The sequence below is a fragment of the Dreissena polymorpha genome, chromosome 9 (assembly GCF_020536995.1).
Source record: "Dreissena polymorpha isolate Duluth1 chromosome 9, UMN_Dpol_1.0, whole genome shotgun sequence".
Taxonomy (NCBI): Eukaryota; Metazoa; Mollusca; class Bivalvia; order Myida; family Dreissenidae; genus Dreissena; species Dreissena polymorpha.
In genome coordinates, this window is record NC_068363.1 from 56,320,764 (window position 1) to 56,343,614 (window position 22,851).

General features: G+C 34.3%; 2 protein-coding genes across 2 annotated transcripts in view; one reads left to right on the forward strand and one right to left on the reverse strand.

Moving 5' to 3' along the window:
• Positions 1-21,501, forward strand: part of LOC127846061 (uncharacterized) — a 50,798-nt gene extending 29,297 nt beyond the window's left edge. Inside the window, exons 8-9 of the mRNA XM_052377238.1 lie at positions 20,572-20,738; positions 21,271-21,501. Of these exons, the coding sequence (XP_052233198.1) occupies positions 20,572-20,738; positions 21,271-21,501 (398 nt within the window). The remainder of the gene's footprint in view (positions 1-20,571; positions 20,739-21,270) is intronic.
• A 356-nt stretch (positions 21,502-21,857) lies between these two features.
• The window catches only part of LOC127846062 (integumentary mucin C.1-like), a gene marked incomplete at its 5' end in the record, with an annotated part of 7,120 nt that continues 6,126 nt past the window's right edge, over positions 21,858-22,851 (reverse strand). Inside the window, one exon of the mRNA XM_052377239.1 lies at positions 21,858-22,088. Coding sequence (XP_052233199.1) covers positions 21,858-22,088 — 231 coding nt within the window. The remainder of the gene's footprint in view (positions 22,089-22,851) is intronic.

Consider the following 22,851-nt stretch of genomic DNA (forward strand, 5'->3'; position numbering starts at 1 on the left):
AGACGATTATTAACCTGTGATTTATACACGCTTTGGGTCACGTTAGCGCCAATTTCACGTGATTTCCACTTCCGCGCTTTTCAAAACAAAGAAGAACTACTAAATCACAGGTGTTCGGCGCGTGGTCAAGTCATTTCAACACTATCAATGTGTCATGAAACAACATTTTCATCATTTTGACAAAACAAAAAGTTCATATATATTATATAAATGCAAGGTAGGTATCTCTTGACACTGAAAAATCACCTTTATCAACATGTTTAAGATATTAAGTGCCTAAATGGCGGTCGATTTTCGCAACCTATGTTCCATTTTGTTGGGAAAGGTTGCTCGTGACGAAAAATGACCACGAACGGCTACTTGCCAACATAAACTACAAGAAAACAATTGTCGAACTCGTAGAAATGCCAGGTCGGCTCTCGTCTGAACGAACGTTCAGTGCCGATTTTTACAAGATGCTCCAAGAGATCAAAGGGCGCGTGCCGACGAACACTGGTAAGGAACTGTAAAGTGCATAAGCGCTGGTTTTCACAAAGTCATTAAAGAAGTCCTAACTTAAGTTGTATTTACGTGCAAATAATAAATAAGCTGTTCTGATTGTAAATCAATGTTTACAGCATAGTACAGCAAAACTATCGAAATGTCCCAGCTATGGAACATAATCCACATTAGTATAATAAACAAATACGAGTTTATCAACTAACAACTAACTTAAAAACGTTAATGTAGGTGCTTTTCCTGTGTCAAGAGATACCTACCTTATCAGGATTTGTTTGGGTGGCAAATGATAAAAAATAATGTTTTATGGCATATTGATAGTGTTTAAGTGACTTGGCCACGCGCCCGACACCTGTGCTCCGAGTCTGCGCATTTATTTTTTTTATTCAGGTGAGTCCATGCCTCAAGCGAATCACGTGGTTTTACATGTGACCCGCGCGTGTTTAAATTTAGATCATTTCTGTCAATGGACAGAAATTGAAAAGCCCTATCTTTGTACTGATTTTTGGCATTTCTTGACCGATTTTGACCAAAGTTTTTGCACATCTGACATAAATACCATGGCATTTTGACGCATAATCACTTTTTTGCGACACATAACAAAAATGGGAAAATATACCAACATCAACTCGGCGGGCTTTAATGACGAAGTTATAACAAACAGAACTCAAATACTAGAAGAGCAACGTTTATTTTTTGAAACCCTAAATAAACGAAAACATGTTGAAAATAACATTATTGTGTGACGGATTACTTAATGAATGTTGACTAGCACTTAAAGAAATGCAAAATAACAAAAGTCCAGGATCTGATAGCATCACAAATGAATTTTATAAAATATTCTGGAATGATATTAAACACATTTAATTAATTCATTTAACTATTCATTTAACAACGAAAAAACTTAACTACGCTACAAAAACAAGGTATAATATATCTCATTCCAAAACCTGGAAAAAACTTAGAATCCTTATCAAAATGGCGCCCGATTAGTTTACTGAACAATGATTATAACATTGCAACTAAAAGTATATCAAACCGAATTAAAAAAATATAACCATCAATCATTTCAAGATCTCAATCTGGCTTCATTAAAGGACGTTACATTGGTGAACATTTACGTCTGATACAAGAATGCATCAACTATTTCAACCAACAAAACAATTCTGGCCTCATTTTCTTTGCAAACTCCGAAAAAGGTGTTCGATTCACTAGACCATTTGTTTATGTTCTCTTGCTTAGAAAATATGAATATCGGTGAAAGTTTAATGAAATGGGTTACTCTATTCTATACCGATATTAACAGCATAATTATTAACAATGGCTTCTTCTCAAACAGTTTTAACATCGAACGAGGGGTAAGACAAGGATGTTCACTTTCATCCTCGCTATTTCTGATATGCATCAAGTATCTATCACACTATATCCAATCAAATAAACATATAAGGGGAATATCGCTAGTACCTGACGAAGAAATTAAGCAGTCCCTATTTGCTGACGATGCAACTTATTTTTTAAATGACAGTAGTGAATCATTTAATAATCTTATAGAATCGCTAACCCTTTTTGGAATGGCATCGGGTCTTAAACTAAACAAAAGTAAATGCACTGTGCTAGGAGTAGGTAAATTTAAACAAAGTTATATTCATCTTATAAAGAAATTAAATTCATCTGGACATCAGATGAAGCTACAACGTTAGGAATAACCTTTACAAACAATAAAAATGAAACAATTCTAAAAAACATATTGCCTAAATTACAAAAAAATAAAAATTGTTTAAAATCATATCAGCATCATAACTTAACACTAATCGGAAAAAAACACCGTGTTGAAAACGCTTACGCTACCTTAATTAATTTACACACTAACAGTTCTCCCAAACCCACCAAATGATATTATTGAAGTTTATAAAATCAGAAATATTTAATTTCATATGGGACGGTAAACCTGATAAAATTAAGCGAACTAAATTAATTCAACCAGTAGAACATGGAGGTATCAGACTAACGGACATTGATTCATTCCTGAATGCAATCAAATGCAGTTGGGTTAAAATATATTTAGATAATACCAATACAAGTAAATGGAAATTATTATACCAGAACATTCTAAAAACATATGGTCAGTCCTTAATTTTTGAATGTAATATCGACAATAATATCTTAGATGAAATTTCAACCAAAAACATATTTATATCAAATGTTCTATCGGCATGGTGTAAAGTTACTCATAATTTAGAAACCAAACTAAAACAGATAAATCATTTTATGGAACGATAAAGATATAACTACTAACAATAAAACTTTTTCTATAAACATGGGTTTGAACAAAACATAAAATATGTAGATCAAATATACGACTACAGAATAAACGACTTCTATTCTTTGGGAAACTTATGCTAAATATACGGAATACCTACAAGTAATTTCCTGATGTACTACACATTGATTAAAAGTATACCGATACATATTAAAGCTTCTTCCAATACAAATAACACACCATGTACTCAAAAAACATTCTTAGAAAACATTATTGCCAAACAAAACAAAACAAACAAAATATTTTACTCACTTCAAATTAAAAACCCTGCTGAAATCTCAAAAGTTCAAACTAAATAGCAAAACCCTCTTGGAAAAGAATTTAATTGGAAACAAATATTTGTCATGCCATATAAATCAACTACTGATAGCACACTGACAACTTTTCAATATAAATACATCCAGAGAATCATAGCTACAAATAAATATCTTTTTAAGTGCAACCTATCCAACACAAATTAATGTGATATGTGTAGTGAACATATTTAAACAATCGAACACCTTTTCTGGGAGTGTTCACATATTCAATCTCTATGGAATAAATTGACAACCTAGTAGAGAAACAACAGTTAAATGTTAAACTATCTCTCTTAGACATCAGTGTAGGGGTAAATACCTTCAAAATACAAGAGGTTAATAACGCTGTGAATTACATAATTATATTAATGAAATATTTTATATTCAGCATGAAATACAGAAAACAAAAACCTACAATGAACTGTTTTATCAATTATTTAAAACTGAAGATTCAAATTGAAAAAGAAATAGCCCTTAACAATGATAGACAATTATATATATTTGAACAAAATGGAAACACAGTAAACTTTCATAAACAAGTCCAGTATGCTTTCTTCCCACTTTATGCAACTCATCCTTATTCATAATTATTCTGATGTTTTTCTTTCTTAACAATCACACACGACCAAAGAAAACAATACATATTAACCTTTTTTAATCAAAAGGAAACCACAAGGTCAAAAAGTATATATTAGCATATCTTGTATTACATGTTTGAAAATAATTGCTGCTACATGGTATCACTTTATTCTATGATCATATACAGGCATACATTGTATGTCTTATATTGAATTTAAAAAAAGTTCAGCTAAAACAATCAAAACAAAATCTAAGTATGAAGTAAGTGCTAATGAACCAGCTTACCTAGTAAAATGCAAGAAGGTAAACGGATCGTCATAATACGACAAATTTTATTTAAAACGGAGAAAATCCACGGACACATTTCTTAGTAAAAATTAACAAATATATTGACTATACGAATAGAATTTAATCGCACAGCAAAAAAGTAATTGCTCAAAAACAAACTTCATATAAATAAATGTGAAATATCCACTCCTTTAAAAGTATGTTTCGTAAAAAGATTTCTATTACAATATAAATAATATTTCAATGGCATGTGTGACAAATAAAATAAATAATCCATAATGTAATGTGCGTAGCCAATTAAATACTCGTTTACATTAAAATAAACAGTCATGGAAAAACAACATTCGTGGACTTATTAATCAACATATACATCCATAAAAATAATATTTCCGTCGATATCGCGTACATATTGTGCTCTATTTTGGCGACGTGTGAGGCTCGAGTTTTAATTTGAATCGATTTCAATACTGAATCATCTTACTTAAACTAAGGATGGATTCGTTATAGCAGTGCTTGAAATATAAATAGTATTGTGTAGTTGACATACAATTTCAGTACTTACCACGATTCGTGTATCAACGAAATAACAACGTTGCTTCTTTAAATCAAAGTACTGACAGTACTGGTGTGACGATGCTTTTGAATAGAATGGATATAAAAGCATCAATTTAAGTTTATATACATTATCACAATTGTGGATGTAAATACGAAAATTTTGGGTACGAACAAATGGGTACGAAAAATTGGGGTACAAAAATTATGCCAAACAAAATTGGGTACGAAAACAAATGTGGGTATGAAAAGAATTTAGGTTCGAAAAAAAATTTGGGTAAAAAAAACCTACTTGAATACGTGAGTTCGCCCATGAACACATGGTAAGGTTAACTAAATCTCCGCGATATGACCTAATATGTGTTTAAAACAGAAAACAATATCCAATAAACGAATGGGTCATCAAACATAGTGTGTGCACTGATGTGGCTCTGTAATTTCTGTTTGAAAATTTATTAAATACGCAAAATGAGAGAGCACGCATACAAATGAGTTTCATAGATGTCGCACGGCTATTACGCGGTTTATATACCATACTTGCTATAACGTTTACAAATGGCAGGTTCGAAATAATTCGTTTTCTTTACACTCATGATCGCGTGAACGTGAATTATACACGTTTTCATTCGCAATTTAATTAAAGAAGTACGGCAAATGTCAAATACAATACAGAAAATGCATAGTTGTTTCATGGATCTATAAACATATAATAGATTGAATATAACTGATTTAAAATTAACGTTTTCAACATATTATTATTTAATCTTTTTCCCAGAATATGCTATCCTATTTTTAGCTGAGCTTCTATTACCTTTATCGATTATATTCAGCGAGGTATGCCGATTAGAAAAATAATTGCGAGAAAATATCGCGCAAAACAGTACGTCAACTTCTTCCTGGTTTTTCTCTGAAATTACGTCAGCTCCAAATGGGTCAAAATCGCTTGTATAATTATAATTAATAAAAAAAATAGCCGACAACAACTGATTTAGCATTTCCCGGGTACGGTAGAAAAAATCGAGCTATCTCAATCGGACTGGCTCGGGTTTTTACATAGGTTGCCATTGTGAAGAATTTGTTCATTGTATGATAACTTAGACGAGCCGCTTCGCAGCATCGTCAAAAAATAACGAAAAATCCAAAACCCAGTTTTTTGGCGTCGTTAATCTGATTTGTTATACTCTAATACTTAATGTTTAATATATTTAATATATGTGTCTGATCCCGTTTCCAAATAAAGTTTGAAACACGTCGCTTACAATACTCGTATGAATAATCAATCGATTCTTAGAAATCCTCTATTCCTCTACATTCCCTCTGGTGAAAAGACGCATTGTACTCTCTAAGCGTATCTCTGGCGAAATCCTTCGCGCTGTCATTCGCGGTTACGTTGCTAAAGATACATTGTTGTCCATGTATTCCACGGCGCGACACGTGAGAAAAAACTTGTTGGGGCAGAGGTTGTAGCAAGCAGACCTCCAGGGGAATTTTTTATCGTCTCTAAGCTGTTGGCGGTTACGAAGCTTTCTACGTTCGTCATAAACAGGGGACCAAAATGTGAACACGATGAAATGGCCAGTATGCAACCATGAATGCAGAAGCAACAGACAATACGCGTTTATTGTATTATTTTTATAAACTGAAATAGTTATATTGATTTTTTTAAAGCTTTCTAACAGAAATGTATATCGTTTACAAGTTTTCGTTTTAATGCTTTATTGGTAATTGTGAAACGCAAAAGAATATGTAAATACTTTGAGTGCTAAATAAATGCTATGTAGGTGTACGTATTTGTATTTTTATTAAACGGACATAAGTGCGCATTTCTGCCATCAGAATCTCATCTATTGTAGTTCATATTGTATGAAATTATTCTCGGTTTGATAAATTCGGTATAGTATGGTTTTATATAGGTTTTTGTGTTTGAAATTTAGCGCGACACGAGTTTTTCGTTTTGGGGTATATATGATTTGCAAATCTATTGAGTCGCCATCCGAGGTGTGTATTTGACAGGCAAAAGTTATGTAAAAGAAAAATGAAAGGATGGAGGCCAGTTTGTCAATAATGACAGAAATTCAAGGCCTTTGGGACAGAAAATTGTCGGACCTTCGAAAAGACTTTCAACTGGAAGCAGAATGGGTTGCGGAACATTCAAGGTTAGACTTGATAGTTCTGTTTCGTTTAATGACATTGGAAACAACAAGGCAATTTGATTTTAATAATGAACTTTTTGACGTTGCAAATATGTGTGAAAAGGCTCTATTTTAAGAGATGTGTCAAAGGCGGTTGATTAAATGAAGGAACTTATAGCTAAAATTCAACATCGTTATGAAATCATTAAAATTGCCGACAGCTCATCTGCAGGTTGGAGCACAGTTAATAAGTATGAGATGATTGATTATGCATCTGATTCGGATGATGAAAGATGAATTCGTAAGGCAGAGGAAAGAGCGGTCGCAAAAGCTGATAACGAAAGAAAGCAATGTTAAATGCAACTGGTAATTATAATGCTTTTCGAAACTCAACATCCTATAGTCAAGCAGGTCGCGGCAGCGGTAAAGGCATTTTCATGGGGCGGCGTTTCGAATAGCTCGGAGAAGTCGTGTGTTTCAAGTGTGGTAATGTCGGACACTTTGCGCACGGTTTTGCGGTGAACGTCGGGCTTCCCGGAAACGTTATCGGTCGAGGACGGAGAGTACATCCACCGGCCATAGTCTCTCCAGTTGCACAACAGCATCAATTGGGGCAACAGAAGTAAGAACAGCAGTGACAAACGAACCAGGCAGGTTGCAATTGACAGTGATGATAAGTATTAGATTTTTTGTGACTATGGTGATATGTAAGAGACGCATTTTTTTATGCAATCGATTTTGAAAATAACTGCTTAATTTTAAAAAATTATGTAAAACATAGGTCGAAACATTCTTTTGAATTTTGGCGGTCTACTATCAATGCTTATATGGACATTATTACTGTTGAGCAAGGTTATGTATAACCGGTTCTTGTTAAGCCTTCTTCTTCCATAAGGAAAAATAAAAAAAAAACAGCTTTAGACAATCATGAATTTGTACAGGAAGCCATGCATGAAATAATTTCGAGAAATTGTGTTTATGAGGTTCCTTTTATTCCCCACAATATGAATCCTTTGCCATTTGCAGCAAATTATTCTGGTGTTTTAAATACTTTTATAAAGTATAATAGTGTAAAATTTGAAGATTATTAAGTTGCAAAAGAATTGATTGTAGATAAAGGTTTCATGATTAAATTTGATTTGACTTGTGAATATCATCATATTGATTTTTCTCCAAATCGTCATGCTTTTTGCGGGTTTTCATGGAAATTTGGCAAAATTGTAAAATATTTCGTTTTTTCCGTGTTAGCTTTTGGCATTACATCTGCTTCAAAAATCTTCACTAAAACGTTAAGACCGTCAATTAAGTATTGGAGATAAGAAATGGTTTGCGTTTTGTTATTTTTCTTGATGATGGTTGGTGTGTATATGCAACTTATGAGAAAACTTTAAATGACGGTAAATTTATATTGGAGACTTTGCAAAGAGCGGGTTTTGTTTTAAATATGGAAAAATTTATTTGTATTCCTGTACAGTGTTTAGAATGAGTAGTTTTGTCTGGGATTTGAAATGTGGAGTGATTAGAATACCGGAGCGTTGTATTCAAAATACTTGAGAGTGTTTAAATGAAGTTCAGTCTTCGCTTTACTACATAACAGCTAGGAATCTTGCTTGCTTGACTGGTAAATAATATATATGTCTCCTTTTTTAGGAAATGTATTTTACAGATTGATAGAAAGCAGGCTAGGATGGGATTCATATTTAAAGTGCATCCGAGTGTGAAGATGATTTAGAATTTTGGCTTGTGTTGTCTGTTCCTTTTGAGAAACCATTGTTCACAGATTATATTCCGAAAGCAATAATTCAACATGATGGTTCTATTTAACACAGATGATGATGAGCGATGGCAAAGTTCTACTTTCAGAGAACTTAAAGCTGTACAATTTAGTTTTTTATCAAATTTAAAGGATAAATGTGTTTTATGGCACACTGATAACTGTGTAAGTGTAATTGAAACGGGTAGTACACAGCAAATGCTTAATAATATGGTTTTATATATATTTTCTTTAAACACTTTTAACACAGTTGCTGATATTCTTAGTAGGCTGGTAGATTATGATGAGTATGGCGTTTCTTAACAGTTCTTCTGATTTACTGATTCATTGTACGGACCTCATGACGTAGATAGGTTCGCTAATTCTTATAATCATGTATTTCCTAGGTATAATTCTTTATTTTGGACTCCGACAACGGAAGCTGTCGATGCTTTTTCGGTAAACTGGTTTAACAACTATACTTGGTAAGTGCCCCCCCCCCCCCAGTTTATCTTATTCCAAAAGTATTAAATTAATTAAATACATGCAGAGAACGTAGTACATTGGTTGCGCCATACTGGCCTTCTAGTCCATTTTTGTCAAATGAATTTTGGTAAAGATACTCATTTATTGTGTTTTAAGGATATTTTAATTTTTGATAACCCCAAAGATATGCATGTGCATGGAAGAAATACTGAATCAATATTTGGTTCGGAACAATTTACAAGTAAAGTAGTGGTTGTTAGGTTGCATTGTAACGTTTAAGTTGATATTTTAATCTTTAGTTTATTTATTTATTTTGTTTAGTTTTTTGTTATAACGCATCTGATAATTTATAAATACAGGCATTTTTAAATTGGACAGATGGATACAGGTTGCTGACATGTGCAAAAAAGTCTCGGTGAACCCACAGAACATGGTATCAGAAGTTAAAGGTCTTCTTTTGGAGGCAAAGAAAAATCAACTGTTCATCAATACAGGTTGACTTTTGTAAAGTTTTGTTTTTGGTGTAAATTCATTATTTAAAGAGTTTGCCAGCCGACGCAGTAACTGTAGATTTGTATTTAAAAGAATGTATAAAGGAGTGCCAAATTAGTAAATCAAAACTTAATATGATTTTTTATTCTATAAATTGGGCTCATACTATTTCCATGGAAACTAATCCTTGTTTTGATCAGTGGCTTAAATTATGTCTTTCTGTGTGCATTCGGAGAATTGCAAGGCCGGTGGTTAAAAAAGAGCCTATTACATCAGATATATTAAAGAAATTGTATCACACTTTTGTTTCTAAGAGCGATTGTTCTTTGGGGGATTTAACAGACGTAACGATCTTTTTCTTATCTTATGCTGTTTTTTTTCAGGATAAGTGAAACTTTGTCTGTTAAACGATCATATGTTGTGTTTTTAGATACGCATTTGTGAAATAAGAGTTGAAAAGTCAAAAACGGACATTTAAAAGAAGGTAATACTGTTCTGATTGCAAAAACAAATACAGAGACATGTCCTGTGAAATTGTTTTAAAAGTATTTGTTTGTTGCAGATTTTGCGTGTTCATCTACTGATTATGTGTTTAGACCAGTTCATTTTTGTTATTTTTAACACTGTTTCAAATTGATCTCTAATAATAAGCATATTAGTTATTCTACTATAAATGCTAGTTTTAAGAAGTAAAGTATATTGGGTTATGTTTTTTTTAAATATGGACCTCATTCTTTTCGTGCTAGTAAATCATCAATAAGTGCCAAAAATAAGACTGTGGATATACTGTGGCAAAGGCATTGTAGATGGAAAAGTGTTCCCACTAAGGACGGTTATGTAAAAAATTATTTGAAAGACAGATTATCGGTGTCACTAAATTTTGATTTGTGAAAAAGTCATTATTAATGTATGTGTGATTTGAATTGTATGATGTGTCGTCGGTAGTACATGTTACGACACTATAATATATTATGATATAAATGGTTTGGAAATGCTTTTTATTATTAGTAAGTTATGTGTTTGTTTTTTGTGTATGTTCCTTGTTGTTATTGGACCAATTTGTTAAAGGCCATTTGGCCTGATTTGGAAAGCCAGTTGGCTTGTACGGTCAGTTGACCTTTTTTTAAAGCCAGTCGATTTGATATGTGAAAGACAGTTGGCTTGTGCTAGTTGACTGTACTTTCTTAGAACGCATGTCCACATAGAATTAACAATATTTTCAAACAAGAATATCAGTGAAACAGATGGATGCTCCCCGATGATGCGCTTTGTCAATCTATGTGTTAATAACCACCTAAAATATCTATGATTAGCCTCGGTGAACTTGACCTTTACCTCAGTAACCTCAAACCAAGTCAAAATTAGAGGTCCATGCAAGGAACCTACATGCCAAGGAAGGAAGGAATGAAGGAAGGATGGAAGGAAGGAAGGAAGGAAGGAAGGAAGGAAGGAAGGAAGGAAGGAAGGAAGGAAGAAGGAAAGGAAGGAAGGAAGGAAGGAAGGAAGGAAGGAAGGAAGGAAGGAAGGAAGGAAGGAAGGAATGATAGGAAGGAAGGAAGGACGGAAGGAAGGAAGGAGGGAGGGAGGGGAGGGGAGGAGGGGGAGGGAGGGGGGAGGGAGGGGAGGGAGGGAGGGAGGAGGGAGGAGGGAGGGAGGGCCGGGAGGGAGGGAGGGAGGAGGGAGGGAGAGGGAGGGAGGGAGGGAGGGAGGGAGGAGGAGGGAGGAGGGAGGAGGGACGGAGGGAGGGACGGAGAGAGGGAGGAGGGAGGGAGGGAGGGAGGGAGGAGGGAGGGAGGGAGGAGGAGAGAGAGGAGGGAGGGAGGGGGGAAGGAAGGAAGGAAGGAAGGAAGGAAGGAAGGAAGGAAGGAAGGAAGGAAGGAAGGAAGGAAGGAAGGAGGAAGGAAGGAAGGAAGGAAGGAAGGAAGGAAGGAAGGAAGGAAGGAAGGAAGGAAGGAAGGAAGGAAGGAAGGAAGGAAGGAAGGAAGGAAGGAAGGAAGGAAGGAAGGAAGGAAGGAAGGAAGGACAAACTGGCAATTATATGCTCCACCGAAAATATATCGGGGTTCTTATGGTATATTAAGTATTGGAGAACATAAAGGTATGGTTTATGTTGTGTGTTATTTTTATTATTAGGATTGTGATTATGATGTTTTTTATTTTTGTTTTAATAACTATCATTTTTTTATAAGTGTTTTATTAAATCGGTGTTCAATGGGGACTGACGAGGTCAAAGCGTAGTCCGTTTGTCTACGACGTTGGGTATATGTTTTGCTACGAAACATTGTGTCAATACAAATGCCATCGAAGTACAGATTGGTGTACTTCGTTGAGTAACCTTTACATTATATTTGTAGTTCGTTGCACAACCAATACATACTCTGTGCAAAACCTATACATAAAGCGACTTAACATTTCCTTCGAAACAAAGCATTTGAATGATTAAAATATATGTTCGTAACCTGTTTTGCACTTTAAAATGTTTAATGTGCAGTGTATCAAAGTAACATGTAGTTTCATTTAAGTTAAGTTAAAACATATACCCGACGTCGTAGACAAACGAACTACGCTTTGAACTCGTCAGCCTCCAGTAGTTTTATTTTCTTGTGTATTATCTGAGTGGTCGGTTGACAGTTTGTTGAAGGCTATAGTTTGCCTGATGAGTATAAGCCGGTTTGCTAATGTGTGGTCAGTTGACCGTTTGTGAATACCTGAGTGTGCCTGATGTTGATTTGCCAGTTGGCTTGTGTGGTCATTTGATCGTTTGTGAAGGCCAGAGTGTGCCTGATGTTAATTAGCCAGTTGGCTTGTGTGGTCATTTGACCGTTTGTGAAGGCCTGAGTGTGCTTGATGTTGATTACCCAGTTGGCTTTTGTGGTCAGTTTACCGTTGTTAAAGGCCAAAGTGTGCCGATTTTGGTTGAAACATATATTTTTATTGCTTTTACAAATGTTTGTAATTGTATCTTTTCAGTTAAATGACAGTTCGAGAGGTACATGTATATAACGTGGTGGAGAATATTTAGGTATTCATTTTAAGTTTTACATTATTTGTAATTGGTATTCTCTCTTTGTTTTATTCGCAAGTCCTGTCAAATACAAGCGCCCACTCATATTTGTCTTTGAGTTATTATTTGTATGATAATGATAATGATGTTGATAGGATGATGATGATATGGTTGATAACGATGATAAGAATTTAATAGTATTTTGAGAATAGATAATAATAAATTAACGCATAACTATGATTGAATGAAATTATTCTCGGTTTGAGAAATACGGTATAGTATGGTTTTATACATGTTATTTAGAAGAGAGATTATGGTAATGGTTTAGCGCGAAAAAAGCACGCGTTTTGTGTTTGACATTTAGCGCGAAAGCGCACGAGTTTTTCGTTTTGGGTATATATGATTTGCAAAGCTATTGAGTCGCCATTCGATGTGTTTATTCGACAGCCAAACGTTATGGAAAATGAAAACGAAAGGGTGATAACCCCGCCCGCCCTTAATGAACATATGTATGTCTAAATAATCGGTTACATCACTTTTACGTTTATTATTTTGCAACAATAAAGTCGATATTAAGTTTATTTTAAGTTCGGTTTTTTAGTCCATTTGAGATGGGATCTAAACACGAACCGATTCCTTTACCGAGATAGTCGATGGGTGTATTTTCATTTCAAGTCTGAAACAGCTAAGTTTTCTTGATTGTTTTGTTTCATCGTTTACTTCATATTGTGTTTTTAATGTGAATTTTTAAGTTATGTGTTTCATATTCGAGACTCTCATTAGAACGTCCTGCATATTAATTGAAATCCTGGTATGTTTGAATGTCAGTGTTATCATTTTTTCTTTTCTTTCGTAATGAATGTTTAATTTTAAAGGGTATTCTTATTTTCACGATTGCTTATTTTTTTCATTTTGGTGTCACTGTTTGGATATTGACGTCGCTTTAGTACAGCTGTTGCAAAAATTTCGTCATATATATATATTACTCGGAAAGCGTATGATTTATCTTAACTTTTGTTAAAGTATTATTTTATGCATTTTATGGTTTGAGTGATTTGTTTGTTTCTTGTTGATGTCTGGGGTGTGTACGGGATGCTTTTGATGTTTGTTTGTTTGTGATGTTAATTTGCGCAATGCGATTGATATTGTTTTATTTACATGTTTTGCTAAAGAATACTTAATTGTTTAAGTATTATTTTACCCGCTTATTTGTAGATTTCTAAAAAAAAAATAGAGGTTTTTGGAGGTGATGAAGACACCTTGAGACCGGTCTTGAGCCATGGGTTTTCGTACGTCCCCCTGTCATGAAAGGAAAAAAGAAATAAAAGAAACATGAGCAGTTAGGGTTGCGTATCCCGCTCGCGGTTTTACCTGAATCATAACTACCGATTTGTGTATGGGGTGTACGTGAAGTCATGTACACTTCTGTTGATTGGTGGTGGTGGATGAATCTTGCAAATAATAACAGCTTCTTTAAACAAATTAATGTTTTACATTTGTAAATTAATACTATTTAAAGCTACTAAACGTGATTGATGGGCGTTGGTGGCGTTCTCTGTGCGCGTTGGGCATCGGCGGGGATCTGTTTATTCAAACCTTTACTCTTGATTTTAGGTTTAGACGTACCGTCTGATTTGTATGAATAAATTTGACTATTCCCATGCCACACATGTTCATGTTAAGTATACATAATGACATGTCCTATATCATTTAATTAGTATCGTTTAAGTTCTTTATACATCTAAACAAGGAAGTTACACTGTTTACAGTCGTCTCGAGACTCATCAACTGAGCGGTGCCATTGAGGTCGATCTGCGTTGCACATGGAACACAAACCGTCGTCAGAAGAATTGTTTTTTCATTTATATGTCGAAAGTCCTGTCAAATACAAACACCCACTCCTATTTTGTCTTTGGGTTATTATGTGTATGCTAATGATAATGATGTTGATAGGATAATGGTGATATGGTTGATAATTATACGGTTGATAATAATCATGACAATTTAATAGTATTTTGAGAATAGAGAATAGTAAATTTACTCATAACTATGAGTAACTATCCATTAACATTTCACTTACCACACATCTTACAGGTGGTTAGCGTGTGGCTATGATATTTAAGAGTGAAAACATCATGATTTTGAATGATAAATTATCATGTTATAACGAAAAATCAACTTTTATGAAAAAAAAATAATTTCACTATCAAATATATATATATATATATATATATATATATATATATATATATATATATATATTCACACATATGGCCAGTTACGGGGTCTCTGATTTAGAAATAGGTTATGGGGTTCCCACTTTAAATACATGTATCTCCATACCCTTTTTTATCCGATATAAACACGAATTAAGGTATATAGGGGTACCTACTATTATTATTGTATATAAATTCGTCATTTATTTAACGTCTTATACAAGGAAATATATAGCGAACTTATTTGCGAGGTATATACAATTTCAATTTCAGACCTGATTGTGGTTTTCGATTTAAGACCTTATTGTGAGATTTGATTGCATTACCTCCCCTACACCCTCCTCATAGTAATTAAAGGAGCCTAGATTGCGGGGTTGTATATAGACCCCGTTTTTTATATTGACCTCGTAAGTACAGTCTGAAAACTACAGAGACCGCGTAACTGGCACTATGTATTGGTATATATATATATATATATATATATATATATATATATATAACAAGGTATCAAACTCGAAATCATTCGAAAACGCGGTGCATCGTTTTGAACAGCCATTACTTCATCTATTTTGCAACGATTTTCATGAACCCGGTCTCATTCAACACAGAAGTGAATTTCCTTTTTGGAAATGTATATATCTTGTTATATTTCTACACATGCTGGGTCACATTTAAAGAAATAACGCGCTACACAATTCGACCCAGTTAACAAAGTTTCAATTTCCATAAATATGCGATACATTTCCCTGGTGTTGACTTTAATAGATTATGCTTTTTATTTACGCTGTGCATTAATGTATTTGTAACTTGTCTGAGCGCGAAATGTCATTACGAATGGCGTTAAAAGGGATACAAAACAAAGTACCGCTTGATTGGCACTAAATGGATCATGGAAATGAATTAACGTCGTATAGCTGTCGGTTGAAAACTTATAAATTACTTCGCCATCTCGAACATAACCATTTAATAAAAACAATAAAGAATCACAGTGAATATTCAATTTGATTGATCTTATCTAGTAATACTTTATTTTACGAACTTGTATTATAATCATCAAACAAAACATTCGTTATATCAAATTTATGTAATCATATAAAACATGTAACGAAATATCCAATTAATATGACTGGTAACGTTTACATGGGAAAAAAAGGTATGTTATGACACGTAAACCATGGTTGCTGATGGTATGTGCATTAAGATCGCAAAAGTAATTTCCCGTGAAATATGCGACATGAAAAGGGTCACATTTCTTACATGATATTTGTTCGCACATCAATAGCACAGTAATTATTTCCCTTAAATACGTATGAATATAAGAGACTTTATTTGAATACTTATTGAACACTTAAATTCATCATTTATCCCCCTTTATTAGCGTTTTGTAGTTCCTTACAAGATGCTTGCTAAGGTCATTATGTTTTATTAACAGCTGTTTTCAAATTCAGTGATTAATAGAATAATATATTTGTTGCTTTTGGTAAACTATTTTATTTTTATAAAATTTACAATTGTTTATGTACGAAAGTATGGTCACGATTAGTTGACAGTAAAAACGACATTAAAATAAGCTGTATGTGCTACTATTTGTAAATAAAAAGAAAGCACTAGTAATTTCCATTCAATATGTTTGCAGTTACAAGAACACAACTCTAGTACTTATTAAACACTGACATACAACATTTATCTCCCTTTCGTTGGTGTTTTGTTTTTATCTTATGCAACTTGCTAAACAAGTGTGTAATTAAAATGGGTTACAACATAAAGTAGACTTGTTCATTGTTGTCAGATTAAACACATCACTAAAGTGTATGTAAAACCTAAATCTGTTATATTTAAATGTATCTTAAGTAAGTAAAATATCAATACAAAGATTATCAAAGCTGCTTTTTAGGGGTTCTAACCCAATACCTTATGGAGCTTAATCTAACAAGCTACCGTTGTGGATTTGCAAGTTTCATAATTTTAAGCGTATGTTAACACTATGAAAGTACTTAATATATTGTGGATGAAAAACGTTGCAAACTTTTATTTTGTGTAGGGTATAACTAATGACTATCCATAATCGCAAGATTTTATAACTATTTATTTAATGATGACGGTTATTTCCCTTGTTGAGGGTTATGTGTACATTATTTTTGGATTTTTTTTTTATTTTTCAAATACAAAGACAATTTGCAAACAATAATAAGCGTCATTGGGTAAGTTCAAAAGTAGCCGATTTGTTTTCTGTCAAGTTCTTTCTTGCATTCCACATGAAATATTGTTTTGTATTACTTTAATCAAATAAGCTTAGTCTGCTTTTATACAAAGAATTGTAAAGGGGGTCTGTAATGCAAAATGTTGCATTCATATGTACTGATGTCTGTTTCACATTTAATTACAGTGGTAATATTTATAACTGAGACAGACCATACACTGCTATATCTTAAGCTTTTGACATTTAATATGACCTAAAACTAATCAACATCAACTTATTCAGCAGATCAGTAATCGAAAGCTTAAGACAGGTACTTTCATTGACAAAAATCACGAAAACTCATCTTTAGGACGGGTTTATGGATGGGGCGCAACAGCAGGGTTTTTTGTTAGCTTAATGTCTAAATATGTTCACAATTAGTTTGTTCCAATTATATTGGGGTAGAATTTCAGTACAAACAATTATTTAATTATTTTCAAACTTACACGATTTTCATTTACTGAACATCTGTATCATCCAAATGATTAAAATAACATCTTGTAGTAACTTCTGAAATGTAATTACAATCTCTTCAACATTACATATTCAACATGCACGTTAGATATTTCTAATTTTTTTTAAGCACCTGGGTTGAAATACAACGTAACAAATAACACATTGATGCCAATCGCTTTGCTTATTTGTGTTTTTAACTAACCAAACACTATGCAAATACAACAAAAGTAAAATACAAATTACATTCACTTATAAAATCTTGCATTTACGTTTTCTTCTCACGACTTCTCTCAGAGCTGAAATATTCTAGACCGACTGTACATAAATCAAGTGTATGATTAAATCATACACGGGTAATTACAAAAGACTTATTTTGTATGTATTACAAACTAATGGGCAATTGAAACCGCTTACCAAATGTTATTTTTATCGAAAATGTCGGTTTTATATTAACAACCTATCAATTTTTATTCAAATAATCACATTGTAAAATTGTTAAAATGAATCTAATTCTCTTAATACAAGTTTACACAGATTTTGTCGTCAAACAAATAAAGTTTATGACCACTTATTGATTTGTGTTTTGCCAAATATTACACATATTGGCTTTTGGAAGCAAATAAGAAGTTATTTGCTGCAAATATAGTTTCTTTGCTTGAGCCATGGTCCAAGCAATGTTGTGAATAGGATTAAATGATCGTTCATACTTAATGTTAAATCTAATAAATTTGCATTTCCTTAACATTGCAAAAATTGAACAATTCAAATGGTGTTTAATTTTGCCGCTGCATAAATAGCCGAAACAAATGTAGATGCAAAGCGAACTTAGACAACTACGTCAGAAAACTTATGAGTGAGCCGGAATACTCCAAACATCTGTACTTGGATTTAAAAAACTAGGAACGCATACCGAATCCTGGCGAAAAGTAACGGAAGGCAGATATTGAGTGTGCCCTGTAGATTATTCTTCATCGCTAATGGGAAAACATGTCGTCTTCATTAAACCTTCGACAAAACTAGAATAATCATCACTCGCAGTTTTATACTGTTTATCAGGAGTTTGACTTTCACGCTTTACCGGTAAGTAACGTTTCTAACCTTGATTTGCTGTCTTGCTTTTTATTGCATGGTTTCCATAGAAGACTTCCCGTTTAAATGATATAATGCAGTTCATAGATTGTCGAAACAAAAATACACACGACCTTAATTGCGAAATGCTTCTTAACTTAATATGAAATTGACATACATTTATTTGAGATGCATTAATAAATATAAAAAATATTTATGGTTACGAAGAATTGTTCAATCTTTTACTTCCACAGAGATTTAAAGAAACGAAATAAATGTTTGCAATGTTTACTTGTAAAAACATGAGACGGAGTGCCACACACAGTAATACTCCGGGTAATGAAAGAATAACGTCAAACTTTGAATGTCAACACGGGCCTTATCTTCTCTATAACTTATTGTGAATTAAAGGAATTTTAAAAGGGATGTCAATGGTCATTTTGATATCCGGAATCTGTATATTGGGTAAGTATTCAGATAGCAATTCACTATCCGTACATTCGTATAAAAACTCATTACAATTAAAACTCTCTTTTAGTGTGCATGCTTATGCAATGATGTTCACGTTTATTGATTTCAACCAATTCAGGCGGTCTCCACTGATACTCTGACATGTTATTAACATGCTCGAGTGATTTGCAATAAACGGATTTAGAACAGATGGTGCTGTCACACATATGTTGCTTTGAAACGGCTGTAAAACTAAGAAAATGTCACAATCTATTATGCTTACTAGGCTCGTTATCCTTGATAATAGCTGGTTTTCTGCTAATTTAAATGGGCAATTATCTTAGTTTCAAGCAATCAAATATCAAGCCCATTTATAACTCATGAATTATAATTTGTACTTAAAGAGCATAAACTAGTGTCTTTTCAAATCCTTTCGCATAACAATATCAACAGTATATTAGTTTTTCTTAACTTCCGTTTTGAGTTTATGGTTACTTAAGGCACACAATGCATTATAGGGGTTCAACGCACCCTACACATTAAACAAGCGGTAACTAAACGCGTATACGAACTTGATTTGGTTTCTTAAAAACAATTCTTACACGCAGAAACAATAATTAACCGGTATAAACGTTTAGATGATTAATTCATGAAACTTTTTTTAATACAGCACATTTACAGCAACAGGTTGTGATAACGCTTGGTACGAACGCTGTCTTGCAATACATATACATATGCTAACAGGAGCCTTCACCCGATGTTGCATATTGTTATGTCGCAAAAACGCTCTTTCTCTACCAATCATGATCTTGTGAATCACAATTCTTGAATCGAAACTATTTCATTACAAGCGATTTTATTGCATATTCAGTTATATTATTCCCCATTACAGCGAATGTTTCCGATACACACGGTTATCCGGATACCAATTTCGGATATCTGGTAGAAACTAGGTTTATGAAATCCCAAGAAACCAGGTTTTTCACGAGAACCTAGGTTCTCATAAGAAACTAGGTTTATGAAATCCCAAGAATCCTGGTTTTTCATACGATATGTATATAACTTATTTTCAGAAATGAGAAAAGATGGACTTATCGGCCTTGCGATGTGCATTTTCTTATCTGGAGTATCTGGAAACGATTTCTTTTCACGTAAGAAACAAAATAAATTACCTCCATTAAATGTAAAATAAGTACACGAAACAATAATTAAAGTTAAGCATTGCGGCGTGTTGGTTTATTGGTGATGAGAATCAAGGAATGTATAACTTATTATTCAACACATTGACCATAATTACCAGACTACTCGAAATGATTGCCTCTGGTAATGAAGAACCACTGTTGTCAACACGCTTCACACCCAGGCGGTCTGGGTTTGATCCCCGCTCATTGCAACACCTTTATCGAAATATGTTTCATTAAAAAGTAAATGGCTGGCATTGCAACTATCGTTCACAATTCTTTCAAATGTTCGTAGGTCTAGTAAATCCATATGATGGTCTCATGGCATGCAGTCTGGGGAGCGGTAGGAATTCATAAACTTCAAAAGATAAACATAGATACACTCACAAATGCGCGTGCAGGCATCACGCACATAAACAATTTTACTAGTTCTGGAAAAGGAAAAGCGTCGCAAAGTGAGTCATGGCGGAAGTATTTGATCAGAGCAACCGGTCGAATTTTTGCAGTAATGATGCATAAGATGTCTATATATGACCATAACTTTTCATCATGTAACCCCAGTTTCAGTACCAATTGTACGCGGCTCGGACCCCTGGTCCGAACAAGCTGGGCTACTGAAGAACCAGTTTTACTGCAACTTCCAGACACCGCATGGACCTATAGGCTCGTTTGCCGCCGGGACGGCGGACTTGTCCATCGTTTTCAATCAAAACGTGCAGGATATCGTGGTAAGCATAAATACATCAATACAATGCACTGTTACCTTTACCATTTTCCAAGACTTGTTTGTGTTACATTGTGTTAGTGCAAACGGTTTTTCAACGAATTGATCTATTATTGCTAAATGAAATAATTAATGAAAGTAAAAGACAAAACTCCACACAGCTTGTAAGAATATCATGTATTTGTATGATATTTCTTTCCGTTATTGTTCCCCTTCGCAATCATTGGAAAAAGCCGACTTCGTGTCATAATTATATCTTACACTAAGAAAAAACTCTTCGAACGTCCACTTAAATAGTAAGTTGCGAACCAAAAGTCATATTGTTCCTTGCGACGATGAATTTTGCAACCTCACCCCAAAACATAATCTAATACCGGAATAAAGGAAATGACATCGATAATTTAACTTTAAATTGAAATGGTACCCCCGGAGATTGTAGACACAACGGGAAAACATGTTTAGCAATATCAAGCTGCCGCTGTTGCTGCACAATCAAGCTACTGATGATATTACTAGAAAATGTTCCTCTTTCACAGAACACGGACATGATCATTCTGAATCCAGAACCGGCCAACCGACCGAGCAGTACGTACTATCTGACAAACGCAAACACAACAGACTTCACAAACTTAACATGGTCCTTCCATGCGATATGGAAAGGAGACATCGACTATGGCCCTCCCATCCGCTCCTCCACACCCGTACCCCAGGGAAGATGTAATCTCATTAAAGGCTCATCCGTTACCGGTAATGGTACATTTACATAAGCCCTAGTTGTTTGTGTCATGTTTCACTATGAGTATCTTTATTTTACTATTGAACATTTATTATTATTTGTATAGCAAAAGTGCTTTCGAAAAATGTGTCAGAGCGAATTTATATAAAAACATGTCTTTAAAAAAAATCGGCTTTGAAATTAAAACGGTTGTAATACTTGTCTTAGATAGGCCACTGCAGTAAAATATTTGTTCCACTGTGCTCCGCCAACCTCTGAATCCAATCTGTTTTTCTGAAAGCAGTTGCTCGGCCTTCCCGTTCAGTCGGTTTATGGCTATGCTTAGCATGACTTTGCTGGGATGACTTATGAGGCGATTGTTCTCGCAAAACTTGAGGTCGCTATTTTTTATATAGCATGTTTAGAGGCCGAGTCCACTTCTAAGAATACTTCTTTCTCCTCAATGATCTTCTGACATAGTTCAGTCATTGCTGCAGTCGTTGCCTTTTCTTCGTGCTGTATCAGCTCGGAAGAAACGTTGTCCACTTCAGGAGATTTTCCTGCCTTCAGACTCGCAGAGAATCTTCCTCCTATGCCCTTTGTATCTCCGATTCTAGTCTGAGATTTGACTAAAGTAGACTGAGGTTTTGTCAAAGCGGGTAGTTGGGGAAGTCGATGCTGTGTTCAGTCGATTTGTTCATGACAGAGTCTTGAGAGGGATACTAATATTCTTACCGCTGACTGTCGTAATCTATTTTTCAATGTTTATGTTTTGCTCCTCAATCAATTTGTCCTTGGTCTCTTTCATTATTTTCCTCACTCTATGTTCGCTTTCTGTTATAATGTCTTAGAGTTCATACTGGTGTACTTCTCACACATCAGCTCTCTTCTTTTGTCGCAAACGCAAATGATCGCGATAGTCACACGTGATTTTATTTCGGTCGATACAGCAGGACTTCATTGAAGTTGTCGGTGATGATTTCAATTTCATTGTCTATGTGTGCACAAATCTGTGCTTGGAATGCCTATACTATCTCGAAATTTGCCAGTTTTTCAAATCTAATGCAAAGGTTCTTGGTGATGCGCATGTTGTTGGTCTTCAGCTTGATATTGGGTAGGAATAAAAACCATGGCCGAGGGCTAACGGAAACATTCTTTTGTTTGCGTTGTTGACATTATGAAGTCGATCTGGTTGTGTACTTTCTCGTTTGAGCAGCCATGTCGCTGTAATGGACGGTTTATATAGGTACGTAAAGTTAACCAGGGTGAGTTGGGCTTCTAACGAACGAAAAAGCTCAGCCCTCTGTCCTCTTTCTACCTACTGTCTCTGACTAGTCTTGGTAGGCGTTTAGTTCAACCAAAGCGTTCAAGTAACGTTATACTATGATAATGTCTTTCTTCG